Source organism: Peromyscus eremicus, chromosome 1 (assembly GCF_949786415.1).
Source record: "Peromyscus eremicus chromosome 1, PerEre_H2_v1, whole genome shotgun sequence".
Taxonomy (NCBI): Eukaryota; Metazoa; Chordata; class Mammalia; order Rodentia; family Cricetidae; genus Peromyscus; species Peromyscus eremicus.
Genome location: NC_081416.1, coordinates 38,383,537 through 38,408,609, shown reverse-complemented (window position 1 = coordinate 38,408,609; position 25,073 = coordinate 38,383,537). Strand labels below are relative to the sequence as shown.

The 25,073-nt window shown below is 40.7% G+C and overlaps 1 protein-coding gene across 1 annotated transcript in view; it reads left to right on the top strand.

The window, feature by feature from the left end:
• The window catches only part of Ptar1 (protein prenyltransferase alpha subunit repeat containing 1), a 31,258-nt gene extending 6,434 nt beyond the window's left edge, over positions 1–24,824 (top strand). Inside the window, exons 2-7 of the mRNA XM_059259596.1 lie at positions 3,420–3,589; positions 9,664–9,730; positions 11,892–11,996; positions 13,846–14,059; positions 22,151–22,440; positions 24,273–24,824. Of these exons, the coding sequence (XP_059115579.1) occupies positions 3,420–3,589; positions 9,664–9,730; positions 11,892–11,996; positions 13,846–14,059; positions 22,151–22,440; positions 24,273–24,615 (1,189 nt within the window). The 3' untranslated portion in view covers positions 24,616–24,824. The remainder of the gene's footprint in view (positions 1–3,419; positions 3,590–9,663; positions 9,731–11,891; positions 11,997–13,845; positions 14,060–22,150; positions 22,441–24,272) is intronic.
• Positions 24,825–25,073: the final 249 nt, after the last annotated feature.

Here is a 25,073-nt window from a genome sequence, read left to right as displayed (position 1 = left end):
GGGATTTAGCTCAGTGGTAGAGCACTTGCCTAGCAAGCACAAGACTCTGGGTTCAATCCTCAGCTCCAAAAAAAAAAAAAAAAGAAAGAAAAGAAAATTGAATATTGACTTGAGGTATTCTTTCAGGATTTTCCCCATAGAACTTCCTTCACATTACAGGAAGAGCCAAGTGGTAACCTTTTATTGTAGACATAGACACCTCACAGAGAAACTCTTAGAAGTCCGTGGTACTTTGTTTATTCATTTTTGCATTATCAGAAAGTAAAATTGTACCATATATTCTGTGAATTGTTTTTATATGGTGATAGCACTAGTGTGGTACATCAGTATTAAGAGACCTTTGAATCTACTGAATGTGTTGTATTGTAGGTCCCAAAGTCTTCTGGAGCAATAATTACTTTGGAAGAAATGTTAGTAGCCGTGTTTATTGGCACATGAGAGTGGGTGGCCTCTGAACTATCCAGTGTAGAGGTCTTTCTGGACGGGTCTATTTTAGGTGTGTGCTTCTGACTTGTGGCGATTTAACCGAGGAGGGCTTTCTTATAATCTCTTATTAAACAGGTTTGTCCCTTTTTTATATCTATACAGCTTTCTTCTTGGCAAAATAATTCTAGGGACTTAAAAGACAATGTTACACATTCTAAAGATCAACTTTTTGTTTACTTTTTAAATTTATTTTGGTGGGGGAAGGGAGACAGCATCTCATATAGTTCTGACTTGCTATATGACCCAGGATGACCCGGCCTTGAGCTCAGAGATCCATCCACCTGCCTCTGCCTTCTGTGCCAGGCCTGCTTCTGCCTCTCAAGTACAGAGATTGCAGGCCTGTGCTATCAGGGCAGATGTGGGTGGTGCTTGGGGTCAAATCTGGAACATCAAGAGTGCTAGGCAAGCACTCTGTCTACCGAGCTGCATCTTTAACCCTGTTCTTTTCTGTGAAAAAGAGAGGTGGGGCTGGAAGGATGGCTCAGTGGTCACAAGCATGTGCTGCCTGCAGAGGACAGTGCAGTGACCAGCATCCATGGCGTATCCAATGGCTCACAACCACCTGTATGTACTCCAGCTCTGGGGGATCTGGTACCTTCTCCTTCCTGGGGTACCACCACACACAATCTTTTTCTAAAAAATGAATAGGCAAATTTTAAAGATAGCTTTAAAAAGTTTTCTCTGTGTGTGTGTGTGTGTGTGTGTGTGTGTGTGTGTGTGTGGTGTATGTGGTACACACACGTGTGTTTTTGGATATGGGAGCATAGAAGCCAGATAAGAGCATTGGTTATTTGGTTCTACCATTTTTCAGCTTATTCTTGTGAAAAAAGGTCTCTCACTGAACCTAGCGCTTTATTTTGGCAAGAATGACTGGCCAGAATTCCTGGAACCCTTCTGTCTTTGCCCCCAACAGCACTGGGATTTCAGGCAAGTGTGGTCAAAGCTGACTTTGTACATGGGTGCTGAAAATCCTAACTCCTCCTCATGCTAATTCAAGCATTCCACTTGCAGAATCATCTTTCCAACTCTCTACTGTTAGTGTTAGAGCCAAGAGCAGAAGAAAGTGTTCAACACTCCCCCCTCCCCTCAATAGCTGGAGTTATAGGTCAGAGTGAACTGCCAGACATGGTTGCTGGTAACTAAACTCATGTCCTCTGCAAATCGGTAGTTACTCTTAACCTCTGAGTCATCTCCCCAGCCCCTCTCACAGAGCGCTCGTTACTCATGAAATAAAGGACATCCTAGTGAAGAAATTGTGTAGGCAAGAATTTTAACCACTTTTGCAGATGAAAGGTATGAGTTGGTTTTATAAATATTTGTTTCATTTGCTCCATGAAGTCACACTCCACACATTGTTTATTAATCAAGTCTGTTTTTAATGCAAGTTTTCAACTTAAGATGGATTGACTGATCACATTCTGAAATATATTTTGCATTTTGATATTTTTATCGTAAGGATGATTTAAAAAAAAAACAACTCAGCAGTATGTAGAGGGAAAATGAGTCAAAAATTTCATGGACAAGCTAACCTTTAATAATAATTTGTTTCTGTTCTGCATTTATTATTATAGTAGACAAATATAAACACATTGGTTTACATTCTTAAAAAATGGAATAACTAGCCAGTGGTGGTGGCGCACGCCTTTAATCCCAGCACTCGGGAGGCAGAGCCAGGCAGATCTCTGTGAGTTCGAGGCCAGCCTGGGCTACCAAGTGAGTTCCAGGAAAGGCGCAAAGCTACACAGAGAAACCCTGTCTCGAAAAACCAAAAAAAAAAAAAAAAAAAAAAAAAAAATGGAATAACTATAAAAATAAACTTCTCATTCATTACCTTTGTTTCTCAAAAAAAAAAAAAAATTGTGGTGTCTTTCCAAGCAAAATTTAATGTATCTATATGTATTTTAAAGAATTTATTTAAAAGGCTTTTTCATTATATGCATTTTGCTTTCTTCCCATATTCTTGGCAGGTAGACAGTAAGTGCAGACCTGCATCATTCCTTAACAGTTAGCACACCACTGAGCTGTGCTTCCTTTACCTGCATTATGCTGTTAAACATTTGGGTTGTTTCCTGTCTTGCTGCAGTGTTGTGTTTAGGGTGGGGTAGCTGCACAATTGGAGTCTGTGCTTTAAATGCTGCAAGGTGTCTTCAAATTGTCATCTAAAGAAGCTGAATTTTCACTTCTATCAGTAAGGAGGATTGCAGTGTGCTGTTTTCCCTGTACTTCACTGTTACCAACAAACCACTTTAAAAAAAATCATTTGTTGCTACAACTCCAGTAAATGAGCTTAAAAAATATATATATATATATATATATATATATATATATATATATATATATCCCCCCCCCCAGGCAAGGTTTCTCTGTGTAGCCCTAGCTGTCCCAGAACCCACTCTGTAGACCAGGTTGGCCTGGAACTCACAGAGATCCACCTGCCTCTGCCTCCCAAGTGCTGGGATTAAAGGTGTGTACCACCACGCCCTCTTAGAATTAAACTTTGTTGTTGTTGTTGTTATTTTTTTTCCGAGACAGGGTTTCTCTGTGTAGCCCTGGCTGTCCTGGATCTTACTCTGTAGATCAGGCCTGCCTCTGCCTCCAGAGTGCTGGGATTAAAAGTGTGCATCCCCACCACCCTCTTAGTTATATTCTTTTTTTTTTTTTTTTTTTTTTTTTGGTTTTTCAAGACAGGGTTTCTCTGTGTAGCTTTGCGCCTTTCCTGGAACTCACTTGGTAGCCCAGGCTGGCCTCGAACTCACAGAGATCCGCCTGGCTCTGCCTCCCGAGTGCTGGGATTAAAGGCGTGCGCCACCACCGCCCGGCTAGTTATATTCTTAAGAGAAATAAATATATGAGACTTTTTAAATGCTTTAAGGAACTAGAAAAATTAAAAGCCAGTATTATCTTCAATTTATTTTTATGTCTTACATATTTAGAGATGAGATTGGCCTGATCCCATGCCCCGAAGCAAGATATAACCGGAGTCCCATAGTCCTGGTGGAGAACAAACTTGGTGTGGAGAGCTGGTGTGTCAAGTTCTTATTACCATATGTCCACAACAAGCTCCTTTTGTACAGAACAAGAAAGCAATGGCTAAACAAAGATGGTGAGTATGAGTCTGTCCTCGTCCAAGGGAGGAGCTCTTCCCTGGGGTCAGCATTCCTCGATTCTGGTTTTGGCTCTTCTCTGCACTGCCTGAGCAGGTGCTCAGCCTCTGTCAAAGGAAGAGCTTAGCCTTGAGCGTTAGTGTTCCTGTTTGGAACCACAGTGATTATAATGGAAGTGTCTTGGGCAGGATTCAAGCCACCTGCTGCAGCCACAGCAGATTTATGTGTTCATATGCGGAGGTCATTTGTAAGATTTTGTTTAAGGATAGCATCCTATCTATAATTTAAAAAAAAAGAAGAAATTTGAGCATTACCCAAGAGTTTCCAGTCCCCTGGAACCACTTGATTTCTGACCCCTTAGCATTTTACGGATGGCAGAACTTGTTTCTGTAGCAGTTCAAGGAGCTAGGCAAGTGCTCTTGTATGGCTGCTGTGGGACCCCATCTGTGGTTCTGCTGTGCTGATTCACTGACTCTCACTTGAGATCAGGCCTTCTGAATCATAGTGCCAAAATGAGACAGTCAAAACTAAGAAAGAAAAAGAAAATCTTGGCCTTTACTTCTTCCCTGGTTCTGTAGTCGCTAATATCCCACCTGGTCTCTTCCCAGCGTTCCTCAAATCCTGCTCTGGCCACACCAATTCTTCTTAGCCTTTTCAGGCTCACCTTGGGACTCACTTCTGGGTAGCGCTCATCTAAGTCTCTTCTGCCTTTGTCAGGCCCTTTCCCTTCCTCATCAGCAGCATCTGACAAGTGCCCAGGGTGCCTGGAGAGTGCTTTTCAGTCAGACTTTACTTTCTAAGCAATTTTAATCGTCACTTCCGGAGTCATTACCCAGGGCTGCTCTTACCAGAAGCCGCTCCGAAGACTGTGGGCATAAAAGGTGAATAATACCTGCTTCCTTTAGCTAAGAAGTTTCAAGTTGAGTGCCAGAAAGCCTCTTTAGGAGAAAAGTGTGTTACCAGCTGTAGCACATCGGATTTCCTTGAATTCTTCTCAGTATTATCCTTAAAAGGCTGTCCAAATAGGTTAATAGTACTGAGTTTTAGTGAGAGGTGGTTTCTATTTTCCCTGTGGCTTGTTTCGTTTCATTGGTCCTCTTATACATGTTTCTAATTCAAAGTGCTACCTAAACTTGGTGTGATGTTAATGGCATGACCTGACTTTAGAGCACATGTTTCAAACAATTGTAAGGGATTTGGCTTTTATTCGACCTCCTTTTTTATTCTGTCACTGCAGCATAGGCTTCAGAGAGCCATAGGACTCCACCAAGTTATGTTTTGCCAAATGAAGCTGTATTGTTTTTACCCTGGTGTGCAGAGGTGTGACTTAGCCAAGGCATACTAGCTGGACAGAATAACTGTCTCAGGGAGAAGAAGCAGTAAGAATCTTAAAGATCAAGTCTAAGTTATCTCATAGCATTAGACTTTGCCCATTGGTGTACCTGAGCTCAATCCACCTCTGTCCTGTGGCCATCAAATCTTTGTGGGCACCATACTGTAGACTTTGCCATCTTATACACATGCTTTCCATCTTGATAGCTTCACGGGACACCATCAGGACACACAGGCAGGTTTTGATTTTATCTTGGATCATCTGGCTGAGAGCTATGATAATCTACAGCATAGGAAAGGGAGCATGGTTCAGTGCAGTGCCACAGACCACTCAGGTCACATGTTGTACTGTCAGTAAAGAAGTAAATTCTGATTTGATGTCTGAAAATGCCAGTATAAAAATATTGTGCCAGATTTATGAACTAAAACATTCAGAATGCAGCTGAATCTTGCTAAGGAAAAATAAATCCAAATTTTTTAGTAAAATGCCATTAATTTGAAACTTTTTTCTGGAAACAACTATGTGTATACAAAGAGCCAAGGGTATTTAATCTTTATTGCAGCCACAATCTACCCTGTTCTAGTCTCTGACTTTATTGTGTGCTACTCCCTTATTTTGCCTTTGTATTGTCGTCATCGGCCTGGTCGCCAGCCAGCATTAGCAAGCTGGATTCACACTCATCCCCTGGGAAGCCTTTCTGTCTGCTTCAGGACTCTGTGGGAGTCCTTTATCTGGGTGACTTCGATAGTTGTCACTCACCATAGTATATTGTAGTTTGTTATTTAAACATCATTTCCTGCTAGACTGTGGGTCACTGAGAACAAGGATTATGGCTCTTACTCAGTACCATTAAGTGCCGAAGTGTCGCTTTTAGATTAGCAAGAATTCTTAGCTTAGTCCGCCATTCATGGTCTGTGTACTGTGATAAATAGCATGATCTTAAGCCGTTCTTCATATGATACTTGAGTATATTTTGGAAGGAGAGTAACCAGTGTACTATCTTGAATTTATCTATTTTTAAATGCACTGAAACCATTCTCTGTCAGAATAGTTGTAAAACCTGAACTATTGCTAGAATGAAGTACAGCAAAGAAAGTGTATTCGCTCAGCCTCTGACTTCAGGAGTATCTGTGTGTGCTTTTCTTGTTCCAGCTGTAATTTAGCTACTTCCTGTGTATAATGTGCCCAGATTAATTTTCTGCCTGTGAGATGATGATGGATTAGTCATACATTGGAATCTGTATAGTAAGCATGTATTTACGGGCATGTGTTTTGTATCTCGAGAGAGACTTGTCTGATTTCAAAGGTCTGTAGGATGTTGAGTAGCTCATATCTTCTGGGTGAGGCTGTAGAGAAAATGGTCTGTAGTCAGTGACATTTAGAGAGTGAAATCATTACCGTCAACTGTTACTGACACGTGTTTATCTTTAGAGCTTGGTTCATCCTTCCTGTATAGGACAAAGCATTTTCCAAAAGTGTGTTAGCATCTGCTTTGCTGGAAGACGGACCTGAAAAGCCGGAGCATCAGCAGTCTGAGGTTCAATTACTTAATCTCGTTCTTCCTTTCTTCTCCCTGAAAGGGAGTACTGACTGAGACCTCAAGATTTTCTTGCTTATCTGACACTACCATTTTTAACCTCTTTCTCTGTCTCGGTTGGCCCATTCCTGTTTTCTTACATTATACTTACCCCACACTTCTTGCCTCGGAACTTGACTTCTGGATCCGGAAAGATGAGAAGATTGTGAGGAGGAGAAAACCCTGGTTGTACTTAGTACTGGACACCACTGAGGGCTGTCAAGGCTGCTGATGTTCTAAGTCCCAAGATTCTTAGATGCTGTTAGATGCTCACTGCTCTTCTTAGATTCCTTCACTTCCTACTAGGCATCCACTCACAGTAGTGCCTGTGGAACTGACTCGGAGATGCAAACTTGGTAATGAAAATTAACATCAGAATTCAGTGTTCACTGTATGTTAGATAACCTGATACCTCATGCTTTTAGTCACTTAACACTTCTGTGAGGTAGCTCTGTTGTGAGCTGCGTTTATATTGAGAAAACACTAAAGCACAATGAGATTGAGTGAGTTCCTTACCAATTTGTTTTTGCCCAGAATTCCCAGGAAGTGGGAAGCAGGGCAGTGATCCCAGCAGCAGCTAGCTGTCTGGCAAAGGAAGCACTCCGTTGATGAGCCTTCCTCCACAGCCTCTCGCTGATGCGTGGGGACTTCCGCATCGACTGTCTATGTTCACGAGCTCTGCCTGTGCTGCTGCACAGGGGCTCCTCTCTCACTTGTAGGGAGGAGGGGAGGAGAGTCGCAGGAAACGTACAAACAGGCGTAACTCTCAGTGTACGTTTTCTGTCCTGTAGAAAGAATCACAGGGACCGAGAGCCAGTTTACTTAGGCAGTGGAACAGCTTTTGGAACAGTTGCCGACATCAAAGAACTCCACAGCTTCCCTCTCACATATAACCTCCCATACGCTATGGTCGTGCTGGGGCGCTGAGGGCTGTTTTCTCAGGTCAGGGATTTGCCAGTTTCACTGTGACAGCATTGCAGCCTCTCTGTGCTGCGCCTGTGCTGTGCTCCGCAGTCTCAGAGCATGCTGGGTGTGACATCACACTCCTTTGGCTTTCCCACACCTTCTGCACTGCCTAACCACTGCACTCCTAGTCCCCACGGGGACACTATAAGAATTAGTCATTGCTTCTTCGGAAGGCCCGGTGGTGTGTGTTGTCTGTTTGCCCTTTCCAACAAGAAGATAACCTTATGAAGGGTAAGATCAAGATCAGGTCTTATTAGAATTACACCCGTGCTTTGAGTCCTGAGCCTGTTCAGTCTTTGCTCATTGTTGATAACTTAGAACATTTGTGGAATTAAGTGAATAGTGATATAGAACATTATATTAGTTTCCTTGGCAAACATTAAATTAGTGCCAAAAACTATTAAAAAATGAAAGAAAAAAGGATATGACTTAGATTGTTCTTTATATGCACAGCACGCTTGCACATAGGAACTTACAGTGGGGAAAATGTGGGGCACAAGTCAGAGTGTAGTTCCTGCTTCTCAGTTTTTGAATATTTAAATGATCAGTAGAAGATTCATAAGTGCCCAACAAATGCTAATCTTTTTACTAAGATTGTGTGGTAATAGAAAAGTCAATAGTTAACATAACTGTTTTTAAGGATATACATGAGATACTTATGTGTTTGCTTTCATGTTTGAAGTTTATCTTGTACTAAGTACTTTACATGCCTCATTTATCCCTATAGCCAGGCATTTCAACTGCAGTGTAACTGATAGGACCAAAGTGTCAGGTCACATACCTTGTCACATACTAGTTAGTTAAAACTCTGAACCTCAGGGCTGAAGGGATGCCTCCCTTAGTGGTTAAGAGCACAGGCTGCTCTTCCACGGGACCCAGGTTTGATACCCTGCATCCGCAAGGTAGCTCACAGTGGTCTGTAACTTCAGTTCCAGGGCATCCAGTGACCTCTTCTGGCCTCTGCAGGCACCAGGCACACAAGTGGTTCACGGACATAATATAGACAAAGCATCCATACACGTAAAATAACAATAATCTTAAAAATCCTCTAAGTTTCATTTTCCTGCTGTAAAGTTGAGCAAAAGTGGCTCGGATCCTGACTGTGAGAATGTAGTGAACTAGTGTGAGTAAAGCATTTAGTACTGCTCCCAGCTCCGCCCCATTGCCACATGAAGTGTGCTGACAGCCTCTGTGTTATAGTCACTTCGTATTTAATACAGCTGGGGCTGTTCTGCTTTTGCAATATGTCTCTAGATTGATAATAGCAATTCTAAAATTCTCTTCAATTTTAGTAATAAGAAAATGTCCAGATTTGATCAATTTAGTTCTTTTAAAAGTAGGTTTATGGAGTTTATTTGTACCCATGAACATGTTGTTAAGACCACAAAGAATAAATATCTAGTAACTATGAATAGCATATCCTCAATGAACTGAAAACAGTAAACAAAAATGATCAGTGATCACATGACTTAAGGTATAAACATATAAGATAAAACATAGTAGAGCATTGTTTTTTCTTTTAACCCATCACATTGATGTTTTAAAATATAATCATAATAAGGTTAGAATTGGAACATAAGCAGTCACATTACTCTCGGAAGTATAAAATAGTCACAGTGCATTTAGAGGACAAGGTACAAGTCACATTTGACTTTTGTATTGTTTTGCCATGGAGATTCTTTTTCAGGAAATACATCCTAAGAAAATAGAACAGTAAGTCTTTAGAAATGATTACTGTACTTTTATCATTGCTATCATTGTGTGAAATGTGTAGAAAAAAGGGGATTTTTTTTTTTTCAGCAGAACATAAATTGGATTGTGGGTGATTTTTCTCTTCTCTCTTTTGAAAACTTCCATATAGTTACTGCTTGAGACATTAGTAGAATTAATTAAATGGTGGTTTCAAAATTATTTCTTAGTGCAAATTAAATTACTGCCAGAGCTACTAAAAGAATGGAAGATGAATTATTCTTTATGGGCATATTATAAAATTGTTAACTTTTAAAATAATTGTACAAATCACAAATAGAATAAAATCTTGAGGATAACAGTCACACCACTGATGTCTAAAAGTGTGTCTGACATTTAAAATTAATACAACCTGCATACAGGTTGTAATGAGAGTGGACAAGGACCTTTGAAGGGAGCAGGCTTTGACAGGCAGGACTGTGTTTTTAATGTGGCTCTCTTTATTTTAGAATTGATAGATGTCACCTGCACCCTGCTACTTCTCAACCCAGACTTCACCACTGCATGGAATGTGAGGTATGTCATTTTCGTCAGTAGTGAGATGAAGCTTGCCCAGACTTCTGAAGACATTTATAACCCTGTGACTTGGTTAGCTACTTGGAGATCAAATATAAACCATTTGTCCATAGCATCCTGTGTTTGTTTCTTATACAGATTCTTCATAATATCTCCATGACAGTTCTAACACATGTGCTATGCCCCTTATAACTGTTTTTTCTATAATAAGCATTTTTCCATAAACTATAGATCATCCCTGCTGAGTTACAGTGTGCTGTTTGGTGCCTGCTTGTGTTTTCTTCCCTTGTTTGGGGGTTATAGGCACTTTGTGTGAGGATTGGACCACTAGGCTACACTGGGGTGCAGGGAAGTGTATGGGATGAGATTTAAGGCCACACAGGCTTTAGTCTTCATGTAGCCATAACCAGTGTGGTGCTGTGAGACAGCCACTTATTATGTCTGATGATCAGGACTTGAAGGAAGGATCACATTTGATTAATTAAGACAAGAACCATTTCTATTGAAGGGGTTTTTGTTTTGTTTTGTTTTTCAGTTAAATAACCCAGATGGATGTATGAGCGTAAATCAACTGCTGCTCATTAGACTAAAACAAATTCTCTTGAAGGAAAGCAGAATGTGAATGTTAGGAAAAGTAAAGTCTGTTGAATGTTCTGAATTATTTTAAATTTTCCCACAGGATAGAGCCATAAATATTACAATTCTTTATCATTAGAGATAATTTAAATCATATTTTATTTAACTTTCTGTGTGTTTTAAACAAGGTCACATTATACTGGATTTTGTATTTATAAGTGATTTTAAGAATTTAGGTAACTTCTATTATAGACATTTTTTGAGATGGCTTTGGCTCTGCCACTCTGAGCAAGTTCCTTCACCTCTCCAAACTTCAGTTAGCACATCTGTAAAATTAAGATATCTGATTGAACAGAATGAAACTATCCGGTCCCTAGTAAAAGGAACTGGGCTTTCTGGAGAAATGGCTGAATCATAGCCCAAAGCAGGCATATACAGAATGGGCCTGGAGCATCTGGGAGCAAGAAAGTAAAGAAAGGGGTTTTAAGAATAAAACGCAGTGGGAGCTGTTGAAGGGGCCAGGGACCAACTGAGAGAACTTCTGGAAGCAGAAGCTGGAATGATCCGAGTAGCAAAATGCATACATATAGTACTCTCTTCTTATCCTGGGAAGAAGATGTGTTCAAGGCCCCTCCCTGTGCCTTCAGACCTGCTGAGTAACTGCTCATTGTAGACAGCATGAACACACTGGACGAAGGAGTCGCATCCTGCAACGTGGGAGTTCATCAGATGCCCAGAGCCCCTTGTCATTTAAAATTTAGGAATTGTTTCTGAAATTTTCCATTTAACAAGTTCAAACCATGGTTGACTATTGTCTTCGTTAGGTTTTTATTGCTGGGCTAAAACACCATGACTCAAATCAACTCAGGGAGGAAAGGGTTTATTTCAGCTTAGAAATCTCAGGTCACAGTCCATCACTGAGGCAAGTCAGGACAAGAGCTCAAGGAAGGAACCTGGAGGCAGGAACTGAAGCAGAAGAAATGGAAGAACACCACTTCTCAGGACCAAGAGTAGCACAGCCAGCCCACAGTAGGCTGGGCCCTCCCATATCAATCATTAGTCAAGAAAAAGCCCCCACAGACTTGCCCATAGGCCAATTTCATGGTGGCATTTTTCTCAGATGAGAGACCTCTTCCCAATGACCCTGGCTTTTGCCAAGTTGACAGAAAACTAAGCAGCGTGATAATAAAGTCTGTGCAGTGGATTCTAAACTGTAACGTGGTTTACACTGTTTCCAGTTTAGTGTCTCTGGGACAAGACCTTAGGATTCGCTTATCTACTGAGTTACAGATGGTGTCAGTGTGCTGATTGGAGATGCGCAGCCCCAGCCCACAGTCCAGTCCTCCCATCCCCAGCACCAAGATTGCAGACCCTGCTGCAGTGCCTGTTTCTGTGTGGGCTCTGCAGCTCCAACTCAAGCCCTTACGCTCGTGCAGCAGGCACTTCCTGACTGAACTCTCTCCTCAGCCTCTCTCGGTTGTTGTCCATTCTTTAATAGTTCCTGGTGGTTCACCTTGAGATTTTATTAAAAGCTATAAAAAATGCTTGAGTAGAAAATTGACGCTTTTTTTTCTTTTTGTTACAGGAAAGAGCTCATCCTTTCTGGCACTCTAAGTCCAATTAAGGATCTGCATCTGGGAAAACTAGCATTAACTAAGTTTCCTAAGAGTCCTGAGACATGGATTCACAGGTGTGATTGATAGGCAGTTTTGTATCCCTGTTCAGTATGCAAGTATTCAGTATTCAGTATTCATTACTATGTGATTTTTGTTCAGACTTTGAATTCTAAAGTCACATTACTTACATTTGATTCTAAGAATGAGCACTTGCTACCTGAGTGTCCATGGGAGCAAGCCCTTCCAAGTTTGAGTTTTCACATTCATAAAACATGAGCAATAGTTATACCTGATTCATAGAATTCGTAGTTCAGTGCTCCTGGGATCATGTATACAAGCCCTACTACAGTGCCTTGCACATAGTAATTGACTGCCCAATAATGTTGGCTGTTATTGTTATCTATAGCAATTTTGGAGAGTGCATTTAGATACTTAACTATAATACATGGGCTTGTGTTCCTAGTAAATTTGGTGGTCTGATGGTTGTGATGATTAAAATTAAATTTTAAAAGGAAGATAAGGGTAACTGAGGTGATTGGTATATGGACTAAACCATAAATGCAAGGAGCATTTTTAGGGTGAGAACCTGAGACAGCCAGAATACAAGTAGGACTCTGAAAATCCTTGGTGTTGGAAAGCATGCTTTTCTGAGATCTCATGTAAGTGCTCCCTTCACTGAAACGCAGTGGTGTCGTCTGCGGTCACAGTGTCCTGGAGAAGTTAGTATCAGGAAGTTGGTCCTCATTATGCCGCTAACAGTCCTCAGTCATGAACACTGTTGGGTTCTTAGGTGGGTTTAAGGTGTCATGACTGTAACCTTGACTTTGGCTAGCATGATAAGTCAGCTCTAACAAACTACAGTCAGTTGTATTTTCTTCCTTACCAGAAGTTGGCATGGTTTGCCCCAGAAAGCCATGTGCTGGTGTTAGGCTGAGGGGAGGGAGATGCCAGAAGGAAACTATTAAATAAGCATCTCGGTTATTGGGGTCTGTAATTTAAAAGCAAATTTTGTTTATTTTTTATATTTATTTATTTAATTAGTTAGTTATTTTTGGTTTTTTGAGACAGGGTTTCTCTGTGTAGCTTTGGGGCCTTTCTGGAACTCACTCTGTAGCCCAGGCTGGCCTCGAACTCACAGAGATCCGCCTTCCTCTGTCTCCCGAGTGCTGGGATTAAAGGCATGCACCGCCACCACCTGGCTAAAAACAAAAATGTTTTATTGTGAAACTTCATTGTTTAAAAATAAAATGAATTTTCTTACTCATTTTTCTGTACCTTTGGGTTGGAAATTTTTTAGTTCAAAAGTATGTCTATAAAAATATGAACTGATTAGAAACCTTTTCTGTTGCTTTTGACTAAAATATATGCAAATTACGCATAGACAAAAGGAGAGTCTGATTGAGGACATTTTAAACCTTGATGCTTCAGTGTCTTTTGTTTCTTTTCACATTTTACGCTGTAATATCAAAATTTTGCTTAGTGAAAGCTATCAAAACAAAACTTTTGTTTGCAGACAAATGTGGGTGAGGCATGCACGTGTAACTGAAGATGTGAGTCTGCGCTCTCCTGCCATAGTGCACAGTCAGCCCTGCGCCTAGCCTGCCACACACAGGCACATAGATTGGCTCCTTTATATTCCTTGGCCAAGGAGAGTTTGGAAGTTGTCATTTTGGAGCTGATGACCTTCTCTTTTTGATGGATTTTAAATTTAGAAAAGTTTCTCTTTCCCATTTGTCTTTTACGTGTCCCTTCTGGCTCATATTGCTAAGTTGAATTGTATTCCAGAGCGCAGTAGCAGCAGCCCCTTGGCATCCCCATCCCTGAGCTTATAGATAACTATTATTTGCACTCTGAACATGGAAACTAAGAACACGGAAATGGATTGTGTTTTTCCCTTCTCTTTCCCCCATGCTGTATTAACAGGCGCTGGGTGCTGCAGCAGTTAAGTCAGGAAACTTCCTCGCCTTCCTCTGTGGCCAAAGGAAACTTAGGAACAGTTCCTGCAGAGAGGACCCAGCGAATAATACAGGAAGAGATGGAAGTCTGTGGCGAGGCAGCAGGAAGGTACCCCAGCAACTATAATGCCTGGTCCCATCGCATCTGGGTTTTACAGAATGTGGCCAAGCTGGATCTCAAGGTAGGGCTATTATTCTTTTTCCATGGCTAGTACTGCCCACCCACCCTTTAAATCTCTGTAGTAATTTATCCCTGAAGGTAATGTTCCAGCAGCCCCAGAGGATCCAGACAGTTGTGGTTTCCAGAGAAATCCTCATAATTACAGAAGGGTTTGCATTCCCCACGAGGGCAGCTTGGGACCCTGGATTGCTAGACCAAAGGCATGCAGAACCAAATACAAAGAGTCAGTACGACTCATTAAGATTATTCAACTGCTTGTAACATTCTCTGGACACATGTCAGTGAGCTGAAGCAGCAGACATTCTTTATACTCTTCACCCTCAGAAAGGAAAGGAGAGAGCAGGGACAGACTTGGCAGAGGCTATAGCTCACCTTGGGATTCGTGAGGCCCTCTACAGGCCTGTGACGTCAGAATGACAGTGGGATCCACACATAAGCTCTTTTCCATAGGTTTAGTGTGGCTCTTGAACCTGTCCTTTTTTTTTTTTTTTTTTGTCTTTAGAAATGGGAGGTGGCAGTTTCCAGGGTATTTCAAGGCTTAGACTTGGCCACAGTTGAATCATTTGGAACATTTAGTTCTCATCCATCAGAGTGATACCCTGACAGCCCTGTATTTCTTTTTCCGTTACAAAATCATCTTCATTTTTCCTTTGCTGGTTATTGTATTAGAAATCTGTAACAATATATGACGCTGTTCTAAAAAACTTCCAAGGCCAGGGCAATTAAAAGGTGAAGTTGAATGTCAACATGCCTCAGGGGTGATTTAAAGTCACAGAGAGCTTCCTGCAGTTGTGACTCACCCGCGATGTCCTCTCTTCCTTCCTAGTGCCCTTTCCCTCCTTCTAGTCCGGAGTCTTCCGGGGTAAATAGAGTTGTCACTTAAAGGGAGTTTAGGCCAGCAGTTATGGAAGAGTAGGCCTTTCCATTTCTGTTCCTATGTCTGTGAGTTTCAGGAGGGAGGTACCCAAAGGAGTCGCCAGAGCAGAGGCTTAGCATCGCATCAGCCTGAGGTCATGTTTGACCTCGACATGGGAAGTAAGTCCTTGAGATTTTATTTTTCAAATAAGGACTCTACTTTCTGCCTGGAGGTTAGTGTGAGGATTGCCTGAGTTACTGTGAAGAGAGTGCTGGGTTCCTTTCAGACATGTCTGCTAGTGTGCTTGATTGGCTCAGTGCAGTTTATTCATGAGAAATACTTAAGTGCTATCATTCCTAGCTGCTGTGCTGGGCTACTTGATCTTTATACCATCTGGAGCTCTAGTTGAGAGAGTTAATCCACAGTTAGAAAGTAGTGTAACCCTTGGAAGGTCTGGGGAGCTCTGGGTCCAGTCAGGAGCACCAGAAATGGTTCCTTAGAAACAGCTGCTGAGTCTAGAGACATACAGGTCATGTGTGCTGTCAGGGATATGGAGTACCGCAGCTCCTCACCTCTGCTCTGTGGTGTGATGGTGGGGGCGGGGCCTTGGGGGAGAATTGGCAGATGAGATGTTACTGGAAACTTTCCTGCTAGCCCATTCTCATAATGTCAGAGGCAACAGGCCAAGGTGAAATTCTTGGTTATTTGAGACCATCTTATTTTAGATTGATAGCTAATTGGTGAGGTTTTGACTCAGCTGCCTGGATCTACTTCTGAGCTCACATCTAGTCACCCTTCCTTGAGCTGCACTTAGGAGGATTTGTTGTGTTTCCCATCACTGACACCCTCCGCTAGCCTTTCTTTCCCTTTTTCTGTTCTCAGTAAAATGTACTGAATTTTTTATTTTTATTTTTTAGTCCTCTTTCTGTTGTTATAAGTCCTTGGGCTCAGATGGAACATGCTCTGTGCTTTGTCTCTGAGAGGAAGTAGTTAACAAAAGTACCAGTTGTCTAGACCAACTTAGAAGTGCATGTAAGTCTGAGTGTGGTGACACTCGTAATCACAGCTATGCAGAAGCTTGGGCGGGAGAGCAGGCAGCATGCAACCTGGGCCACATAGTGAGTTGAAAGGTGATACAGATGGGCACCTTAGTGAAATCTCATCTCAAAACAGACGTGAGTGGGTTAGAGAACAGATAGCTGAGTGGTACAGCACCAGACTCAAGCGCTAGTTCTGCAAAATAAAAAAAATAAAATAAAGACATTTTAAAAGCAAAGTAGATAAAATGAGCTAGCATTATCAAGGATAGAAAGTTGAAAATAGTATCTTAAAATGCCTGATGTCCAGTCCTGGTGAGAGGCTGGCAGTGAGCTCTGGAAAAGTTGTTGCTGTTCTAATAAAAGACAACAAGATCACATTCAAAGTAGGTAGAGTCATAGCAGTAGTGGTTTGTGGACTTGATCTTATGCAAAGAAACAATGGCAGAGACAGCGTGTATGGTATGGTGATTAAAGGTGCCACTCAGTGATCATTCAGACCTAATGTGTACTCTAGCTGTTCTACCAACTTGCCGTGTGCCCTCACGGAAGCTACCCAGCCTCTCTCACCCTCATTTTCCTGCCTGTGAAAGGAGTATGGTGGAAATTCCTCAACAGCTATCCGGTGGAGTGGGACACGCTGAACAGGAGGATCCCCATCGAGTGATTGTCATAGTGTTCTTACTTAGTAAACACTGGCTATGAAATATAAAGATCTGATAGGTGCAAGCATTTGTAATTGTGAAAATTAGAGAGGCTTGCCCTCGGTCGGGAGTAAGGGATTCATTAACGTTACAGTCTATATTTTAGTCTACTAAAGATCATACTGTATTAGATTATTTAAACAAAAATGTTTATAGTAGGTTATTGGCATAAAAGTAAATATAGTATAGACTACACAGTTTTAGTATACTGGTGTTTACTGAAACAAAAATACTTATGAGTGGTCGGACAGTGCCTGGGACATAGTAAATGCTAACCACGTGTTCACGTGTACAATAGTGTTATGGTTTTGTTTTGTTTGTTTGTTTGTTTTTTAGTAATAAGCATAATAATGTTTTAGTATGAAGAAAAGTTAGAGAGTACTGGATGATTAATGGTACTATGGAGTAGAAACATGATATTTTAAAAATTATTTTTGAAGGGGAGTAGAATAATATAAATTAACAAAATGTATTGTGACTAGCCAATTAAAAGTTGTTATTATGTCACTGAAAAAAATAGAGATGTGCAAATGTCTGATAAAGATACAAAATAATTTTACATCATTAACAAAGGATAGAAATGCAAATCATAACTACAGTGAGTGAAACTGTTTCTTACCAACTAGAATGGTAACAGTAATGGCAGATAGTAGCAAATGTCACTGAGGATATGAGAAGTGGCCCTTAATATGGCTGGTAGGAATGTAATCTAGTGACATCACTTTGGAAAGCAGCTTAACATTCCCTTTAAAAAAAAAAAAGAGAGAGAGAGAGAGAGGGAGAAAACCATACATTTACTGTATATGGGAGAGACCAGGTACAGTTAAAACTAGTAGGTTGTATTCTTGGAAGAAAGAAAAATGGCTATTTATGCTCCTACAGCCCCATTCTGGAGAATTAGAGGCATGTTCATACTAAATCCTGTGAGTGAGAATGTTCCTAGCCCCAAACTGTTGACAACTCAAATGTGTATCATATGAAAAAAGGAAAACCAAAGGTGAGCCTTGATAAAATGGACTGTTGACCATAATCATGGGATGAAATACTGGAGTGCTGTGTGATGTAGATGAGTCTCAAAACATGATTTAAAGTAACCAGATTCAAAATCATACCATTTTGTTCTACTGATCTAGTAAGTTCAGATGCTCAAAGATTATTAAGTGTCTGAGACTAGGGAGGGAATGGGAAGTGAATCCCCATGGCAATAGAGGGCTTTTTTTGCAGGTGTCTGTGTATAAAAACATTTGAAATCAGCAATAATGTCTACACAGTTCTGAATATACTCTAAATATTGGTTTATATATCAGTTTCAAAGTTTGGTTTTGAAATTGATTGGAAAAGCTTAGAAAACAGCTAAGAAGTTAGACACTATGCCATTAGATATTTAACTATGTTAAGTAATTAAAACATAGAACTTTTTCAAAAATAAAATAAAAATATAATAAACTCCAAAAATAAATCCTAGTATATATAATTATGTGAAGAGTCCATTAATAACCATTAAATATAGCATGTCACATAGAAAAAAAGAATCTCGGTTTATGATGACTGGAAAAAGTTGGATTGACTTTTTAAAAAATAATTTAGATCTTTTTATATATAAACTGAATTGTAAATAGATTTTTAAAATCTGAGAAGAAAATAGAGACCTGGGGGGCAATGTGCCGTGTAAATATTGTATGATTTCACTTTTATGTAAAATCTAGAAAAGTTTGAATTCATTGGAAGCAGAGTACAATGATAGTTGGAAAAGTTGAGGGAGGGATAAAGAAAGGTCACAGTTACAAAATTATAGTTAGGTAGAACGAATAAGCTCCAAAGATCTCACACAGCTTAATGACCAGAATTATAATATCATATGTAGGGACTGAAGTGTTGGCTCAGTGTTTGAGAGCACTCATTGCTCTAGCATAGGACTGGAGTTTGGTTCCCAGCATCCACAGGGTGACTCATAACTGTCTGTAATACCAGTTCCTGAGGATCTGACACACTCTTCTGACTGCCCCGGGCACAAGTACACACATGGTGTGCGTACATACACTCAGACACAAATATAAATACATTTTAAAAAGAATAGTGCCTTATGTATGTAGCTAAAATTTACTGAGGGGATTTTTTAAAAATAGTCTCACACAAAAAATGAAAACTCTGTGAAGTAATGCCTGTGTTCCTTATCTTGGTTTGTATAATATCACAGTGTACACATGCAAGCCTGTGATTACAGTGTGTATCAAAAGAGCATACATTTTTATCAAGTACACCTCAATAAACTCAGAAAAAAGAAAAATTAATTGTAATAGTATATTACATATTATAATATACTGAGAAATGTTTACAACATGTATCATAAAAGTAGAGATTTAATATCTCCTTCATGTATAAATATCTTTAAAAAGCCCATAAGAAAAATAGATGACTTGCTGATAGTAAATTGGGCAATTCATAAATGAAGAGAACAAGACAAGCATGTTAGTCATAAAGAAGTAACAAAAGAAAACCAAACATAAAGCTTTTAGCTTTTCTTATAACTAAACACAAACCACTTTTAGATAGTATTAATAAATTAGTAGTGATTAAAGTTTTCATAAGAGTTTAAGAAATAGGCATTAATAATGTACCTCCAATAGAAAGATAAACTGTACAGCCTTTCAGGAGGGCACTTTATAATAATATATGTCATCAATCTTATAAAGTTGTTCTCTTTGTCCCAACAAATAAACTTCTAAACATTTCTCCTAAATACATGATTGGGCGTGCACATAGTGTCACGTGTAAGAATTCCTCAGACGGGAATAGAAGCAGGGAAGAGTCGAAACCGGTCTTGAGGGTGAGATGCTGTGTGATAGTGAAAGGTGCTGCTGTAGAAGGCTCAGTCCGCAGCCGTCCTGTCCACTGACAAGCGGGGGCGTGCGGGAGCAGGGTTCTACCTCACACACAGTGTCGGGGACTTGGACCACCATGGAGGAGAAAGCAGGGCAGCAGGAGCTTGAGGCAGCTCCACATGGTGTCCTTGGTCAGGAAGCAGAGCAAGATGAAAGCTGCTTTTCAGCTTGCTTTCTTCTTAGGTCTGGGGCCAAACCCACAGGATGATTCTGCCCACCTTCGGGATGGGTCTGCCCGTCGTCAGATCATTGTGGAAATACCCACATAGGCATACCCAGAAGTGTGCTTCCATGTTGTTTAGAAATCCAGCTCTGTTGTTGGTGAAGATCACCCATCACTAGTGTGCTTTTAATGTAAGCCGAATAGAATCAGTTCAGAAGTTATCTCCCCTGGGCTAATGTGTGATGTGATTTTCTCTTCTCCCATATTGTTGCTGTTTCTATAATGATCATTTTTACCACTGCCTTGGTTAAGGTTGGGTTTATTTCATCTTATAACTCTCAGGTCATACTGTCAACCCAGTAAATTAGGCAGGACTCAGGCAGAAACTGAAGCGGAGGTCCTGGGGGAACCCTGCTTATTGTCTTACTCCTCATAGCTGGCTCAGCCTATTTATTTACACCATGCAGGAGCACTTTCCCAGGAGTGGCACTGCCTCCCACATCCATCATTAGTCAAGACGGGCACCTCACTTGTCTACAGGCCAGTCTTATGGAGGAATTTTCTCCATTAAGATTCATTCTTAAATGACTCTAGTGTGTGTCACGTGGACAAAACCTAACCAGGACAATCACCTGTATAATGGGTGAACAAAAAATGATTAGAAATGTATGACTGCTGGCATGTGTGTTTTCAGTATTTCATTTTAAACCAGTCAACCCCTCTGTTCCATAGTCCTGCTGCTGTGTTTACTTATCCACCTTTTTATATGGAGGTTGGAAAAGAATAAGGGCACTGAAGGTATATTCTAAACATTCATTTTTGTCAGTGCCTGACTTTAAACCATTCCTTTGTCTTCTTAAAGTCACTTAAAAGTAATTACTGTCTTTGTTTTTGAATCATTCCCTATACACTTTTTATTCTAGTTTTTTGTTTTTTGTTTTTTTTTTAGGAAAAAACTTAAAATAAGAAAATGCCCTGAAGTTCCTTGTTTCTTCTTGAATTAATATGCATCTTTACACATAGAAAAAAGGATAGAGTAGGTTTTTTATTTTTTCCTTTAAAAAGTCTTAATCTAGGACATACTCATGTACATGTACATGTGTGAATGTAGAGGCCAGGGGTTGATTTGGGGGTCTTTCAGTTGCTTTCTGCTATCATTCCAATTACTTCTCTCCCCCTCCCTTTCTCTGTGTGTGTGTGTGTGTGTGTGTGTTGTAGATGTGTGAGTGGACAGGTATGCATGTCTGTGTGCACCAGAGCAAGCAGTCAAGTGTCTTCTTCTGTTACTCTTTATCTTAGTGCCTGGCTGCAGGATCTGTCATATACCAGAAACTTACCTTTCTGGCTAGCTGGTCGGCCAGTGAGTTCTTAGCACCTACCGGTTTTTGATCCCCAGTGCTGGGGTGAAAGGCATGTGCAGGGGCTTTCTCCATGAGCACTGGGAACTGGAACCCAGGTCCTCATGCTTGTGAAGCTAATGCTTTTCCCATGGAGACACATAGCAGCCCCCACCGTCTGGAGATGGCGTCTCTCACTGGACCTGGAGTTTACTGAAGGGGCTAGACTAACCAACAGACAGCGATCTCCTGTCTCTGCCTCCCGAACACAGGGTTGCAGATCTGCTTCCCTGTGCCTGGCTTTCTCTGTGGGTGCTAGGGATCTGTCCTCGGGGCCTCAACTTAGCACTTCACCAACTCAGGCGCGCCCCACCCCCACCCCTTTAAGATTGTTTTTAAAATAATTCAGTTGGTTTTATTGAAAAACTTTCATCCATGTGTTGCTCTTGCCTCAAAGTTAAATAATAAATTCCTTTTGAAATTCATCAGTTTGTAATACAGTGTTTTAAATACTTTAGAACCCAATTGCATTCCATTTATTCATTACCATCAGTTTGAGGCAAAGAGCCCCACTTGTGAGCCCCTGGGAAATCCTAGTTTTTGTGCATCATAGTCTGTGCTTAGCTCTTCGAATTAAGAAGCAGCAACAAACAGACACAGTCTCTGCCTTTATGTCATTTATTGTGAAAAGCAGTTAGAGTCTCTTTCTGAAAGTATAGTGCCTATCCATACAGTTGAATGTAAATATAAAATGTAATAAGAATCAAAATCACCTCTGAATTTATGTTGTGTATTTTCCCTTCTTTAATAATATTACTTGTAAATAAATAACCAAAAATTCATTAATTTCGAATTTGGTTTTCTTTGTTGGCCATTTACAGTGTAGTAAGGTGAAGGGAAAGAATACAAGTCCTTAAACTCTGTGCTCAAAAAAAAAAATGCTGTTCATTTTGTAAGTGACAAGGGATGCTAGCATGCATTGAGCTTCTAAGAGAACATCATGTGGGACATTGTAGACAAGAGATTGGTGACAGTGAATCAAAGAAAGCACAGGTGGTGATGGGAAGGAAAAGCCTTTGTAATGCTCCTCACTTCCCTCTTTCTTCTTACAAGATCCTTCTTGATGAGCTGTCTTCTACTAAACACTGGGCGTCCATGCATGTCTCAGACCACAGTGGATTTCACTATCGCCAGTTTTTGTTGAAGTCTTTGATTAGCCAGACTGCGATGGACACTTCTGTACTGCAGCAGAACTCTTTGAAAAATGAGCCAAAAGATGAAGAAGCAACAGCTTCAACAGAGGACCCGAGGGTAAATCTTACCCAGCTCCTGGAAGAAGAAGTAGATTTCTGCACAGATCTTATTGATTCCTATCCAGGACACGAAACCCTTTGGTGTCATAGGTAAGAGAAGAGAAAATCCATTTCCTATGATTAACTGGGTGTGTCTTTATGAGACTGCAGACCCTGTTATAGCTGGCTTCTGTCTGTGAACGTAAATATGGTCATCTGGTTTCCTGACTGAGAAAGGGCTTTTGTTCATATCATTACCATTGTTAATATGAGGTTTCTCACACACATCTTTGCTTACCTGTGGTTTAGGTTCACCCTTAAGTATACAACAGAATGACTTGTGTTACCTCCAAAATAGTCTAGAAACAAAACAAACATAAAAATATTTCATAATTCTTTGGAAAGCCTGACAATTAGCATATCAGGATGGAGTGCTACCATGGGTTTTTAAGAAAAGTAAAATATTCCAGACCATTTTGATGCAGTCATGATTGAGACTAATGATTAGACCATGGATAGAAGGTAAGCTTTATCGTTTTCCCTACTCTAGTGGTCTGCACATTAATTATCTTAAGCATGCCAACAATCAGAAAGGCCAGCAGTTGTATTAACCTGGGTATGAGTACGGTTGATCCTATAAACTTCATCCTGGAATGAAGTCCAGGTGAGTTAACACTTTGCTTCCTTTATTTTGGATCTTTATCTATTTGGAAGTATCTCCATCTAAGTCCCCAGTCTACTTCAGGTTGTAGGATTCAGTCTAGAAACAAAAGACTTGTCTGTGCTAGGCAGGATAAAGATTGTAAAGTCTGTACTTCCTGAGTTACTGAGTCCCCACCCCTTTTTCCAGTCTAGTCTTTCTCCTGGACTGCTTAGCTGGTCTGTTAGCTGCTAATCCACACTAAGTACAGGAAGGCCGACATTATCTTTCCTTTTTGTAGACCTTCATGAGTAGACAGTGATCTTTTCTCTTCACAGCAAGGCCGCCTTAAGAGAGACAGGACATGAGGCTGCTGTTAGCGACAGTGTTGCTCTGTTGTACCTCCTCTTCACAGTAGCAAGGCCTGGAGACTTCAGACATTGAATGAATGATGAGATATAACAGCTTAGAACCTCATCTGTCATGTCAGAGTTTGTGTAGCAGATGTGTGCCCCGTGAAAACTGTTTGGGGATCATGCAGAGCAGGTTTCATTTTAATAAGCAATTCCAGGTGATGGCTGCTCGTAGATTGAAAACCGGAGTGGTATCTTTTATGTGCTTTGCTCAGAGCCTAGCATATCTCCACCGAATACTGATATGTAAGACTAAAGTGGAGGTTTAGGAGAGAGCTTAAATAAGACCAACTGCCACAAGTGTGTTCTTCGAGTTTTAAAAAAGACTAGGGGCTGGTGGGATGGCTCAGTGATTAGAGGCGCTTGCCAGCGAGCCTGATGGCCTAAGTTCCATCCCTAGAAGTTGGAACATAGAACTTGGTAGGATGAGAGAACTGACTTCTGTACCCACATCTAACACACACACACACACACACACACACACACACACACACACACACACGCATGTGCATAAATAAATGCAATAGAAGATTCCTTCTAAGATTGTAAATGAAATTGGTATTTTGTTTTATGTAATTATTTATGGAGAATATTGAGCTTTTATTGTTTCTAATTCATGTTAGAATTAGAACTGAAAACTCACTGTGATCTGAGTAAATGTTTACTAAAAAGTCTTTACAGCAAGACTGTTTTCCCACAGATCAGCAGTGAGGGTTGAACCCTGAGCTTTCAAGTCACTTGTCTCCTTTCCCAGACAGCTCTGGATTATGAACTGGGTGTGAGCGAATACTGTATATTTTTAAATTATCCACTTTAAGGTATTGCCTGGAAATCTTCAGTTTTGTGATGATGTTCTTTCTTCCATCCCCATCCCCCATCCCCCATCACAGGCGGCATGTTTTCTACCTTCAACATCACTTAAATGGCAGGTTTCCTCCCAGTTTGACTCACCTGTCACCTGCAGACTGCTCTGGGGGGGCTTTGAATGACTTGCACCTGATTCCCGCAAGCCCTCAACTATCTCAGGCAATGGAAGTGGACGGACTGAATGACTCCAGCAAACAAGGCTATTCCCAGGAAACCAAGCGCCTAAAACGGACCCCAGCTCCAGACTCTCTAGGCCTAGAGATGGAGCACAGGTTTATTGATCAAGTATTATCCACTTGTCGGAATGTAGAGCAAGCCAGGTATGCCAATGCATACAGGAAATGGCTGGTGACTTTGAGTCAGTGAAAGGGGTGGATTCATCCTAAGAAATTCCCCTTTTAGTGCAATATTGCTTTCCTTTCTCAATGCCATAGTTGCATGAACTGACTGGCTAACTATGTATTCTTCATCTAGAGCTTAAAAGTCTGTGAGAAACCTTTTGTTTTATTTATTTTGTTAAGAGCCGGCATTCCTTTGGGTACAGAATAACTGTATAGTTCCTTCTTGCTACACAATGAGTCTTAATTTTTTTTTTTTTCTGTTTGATTCCATGCCCTTTCTGTTTCAGTATTTGGGCTTCTCATTTGGTTCTTGAGATTGGTTCGCACACCTTTACCCACCTCAGTTCCGTTGCTACATAAGCAGTTTCTTTAGAAATTGACAATTTAAGTTGCAGTTCAGCTTAAGAATATTAGTACCTGTGCAGAAGGACTTGATCTAATTGCAGTTTTGAGAATAAAATGGCTAGGTGGGTGGATATGTGA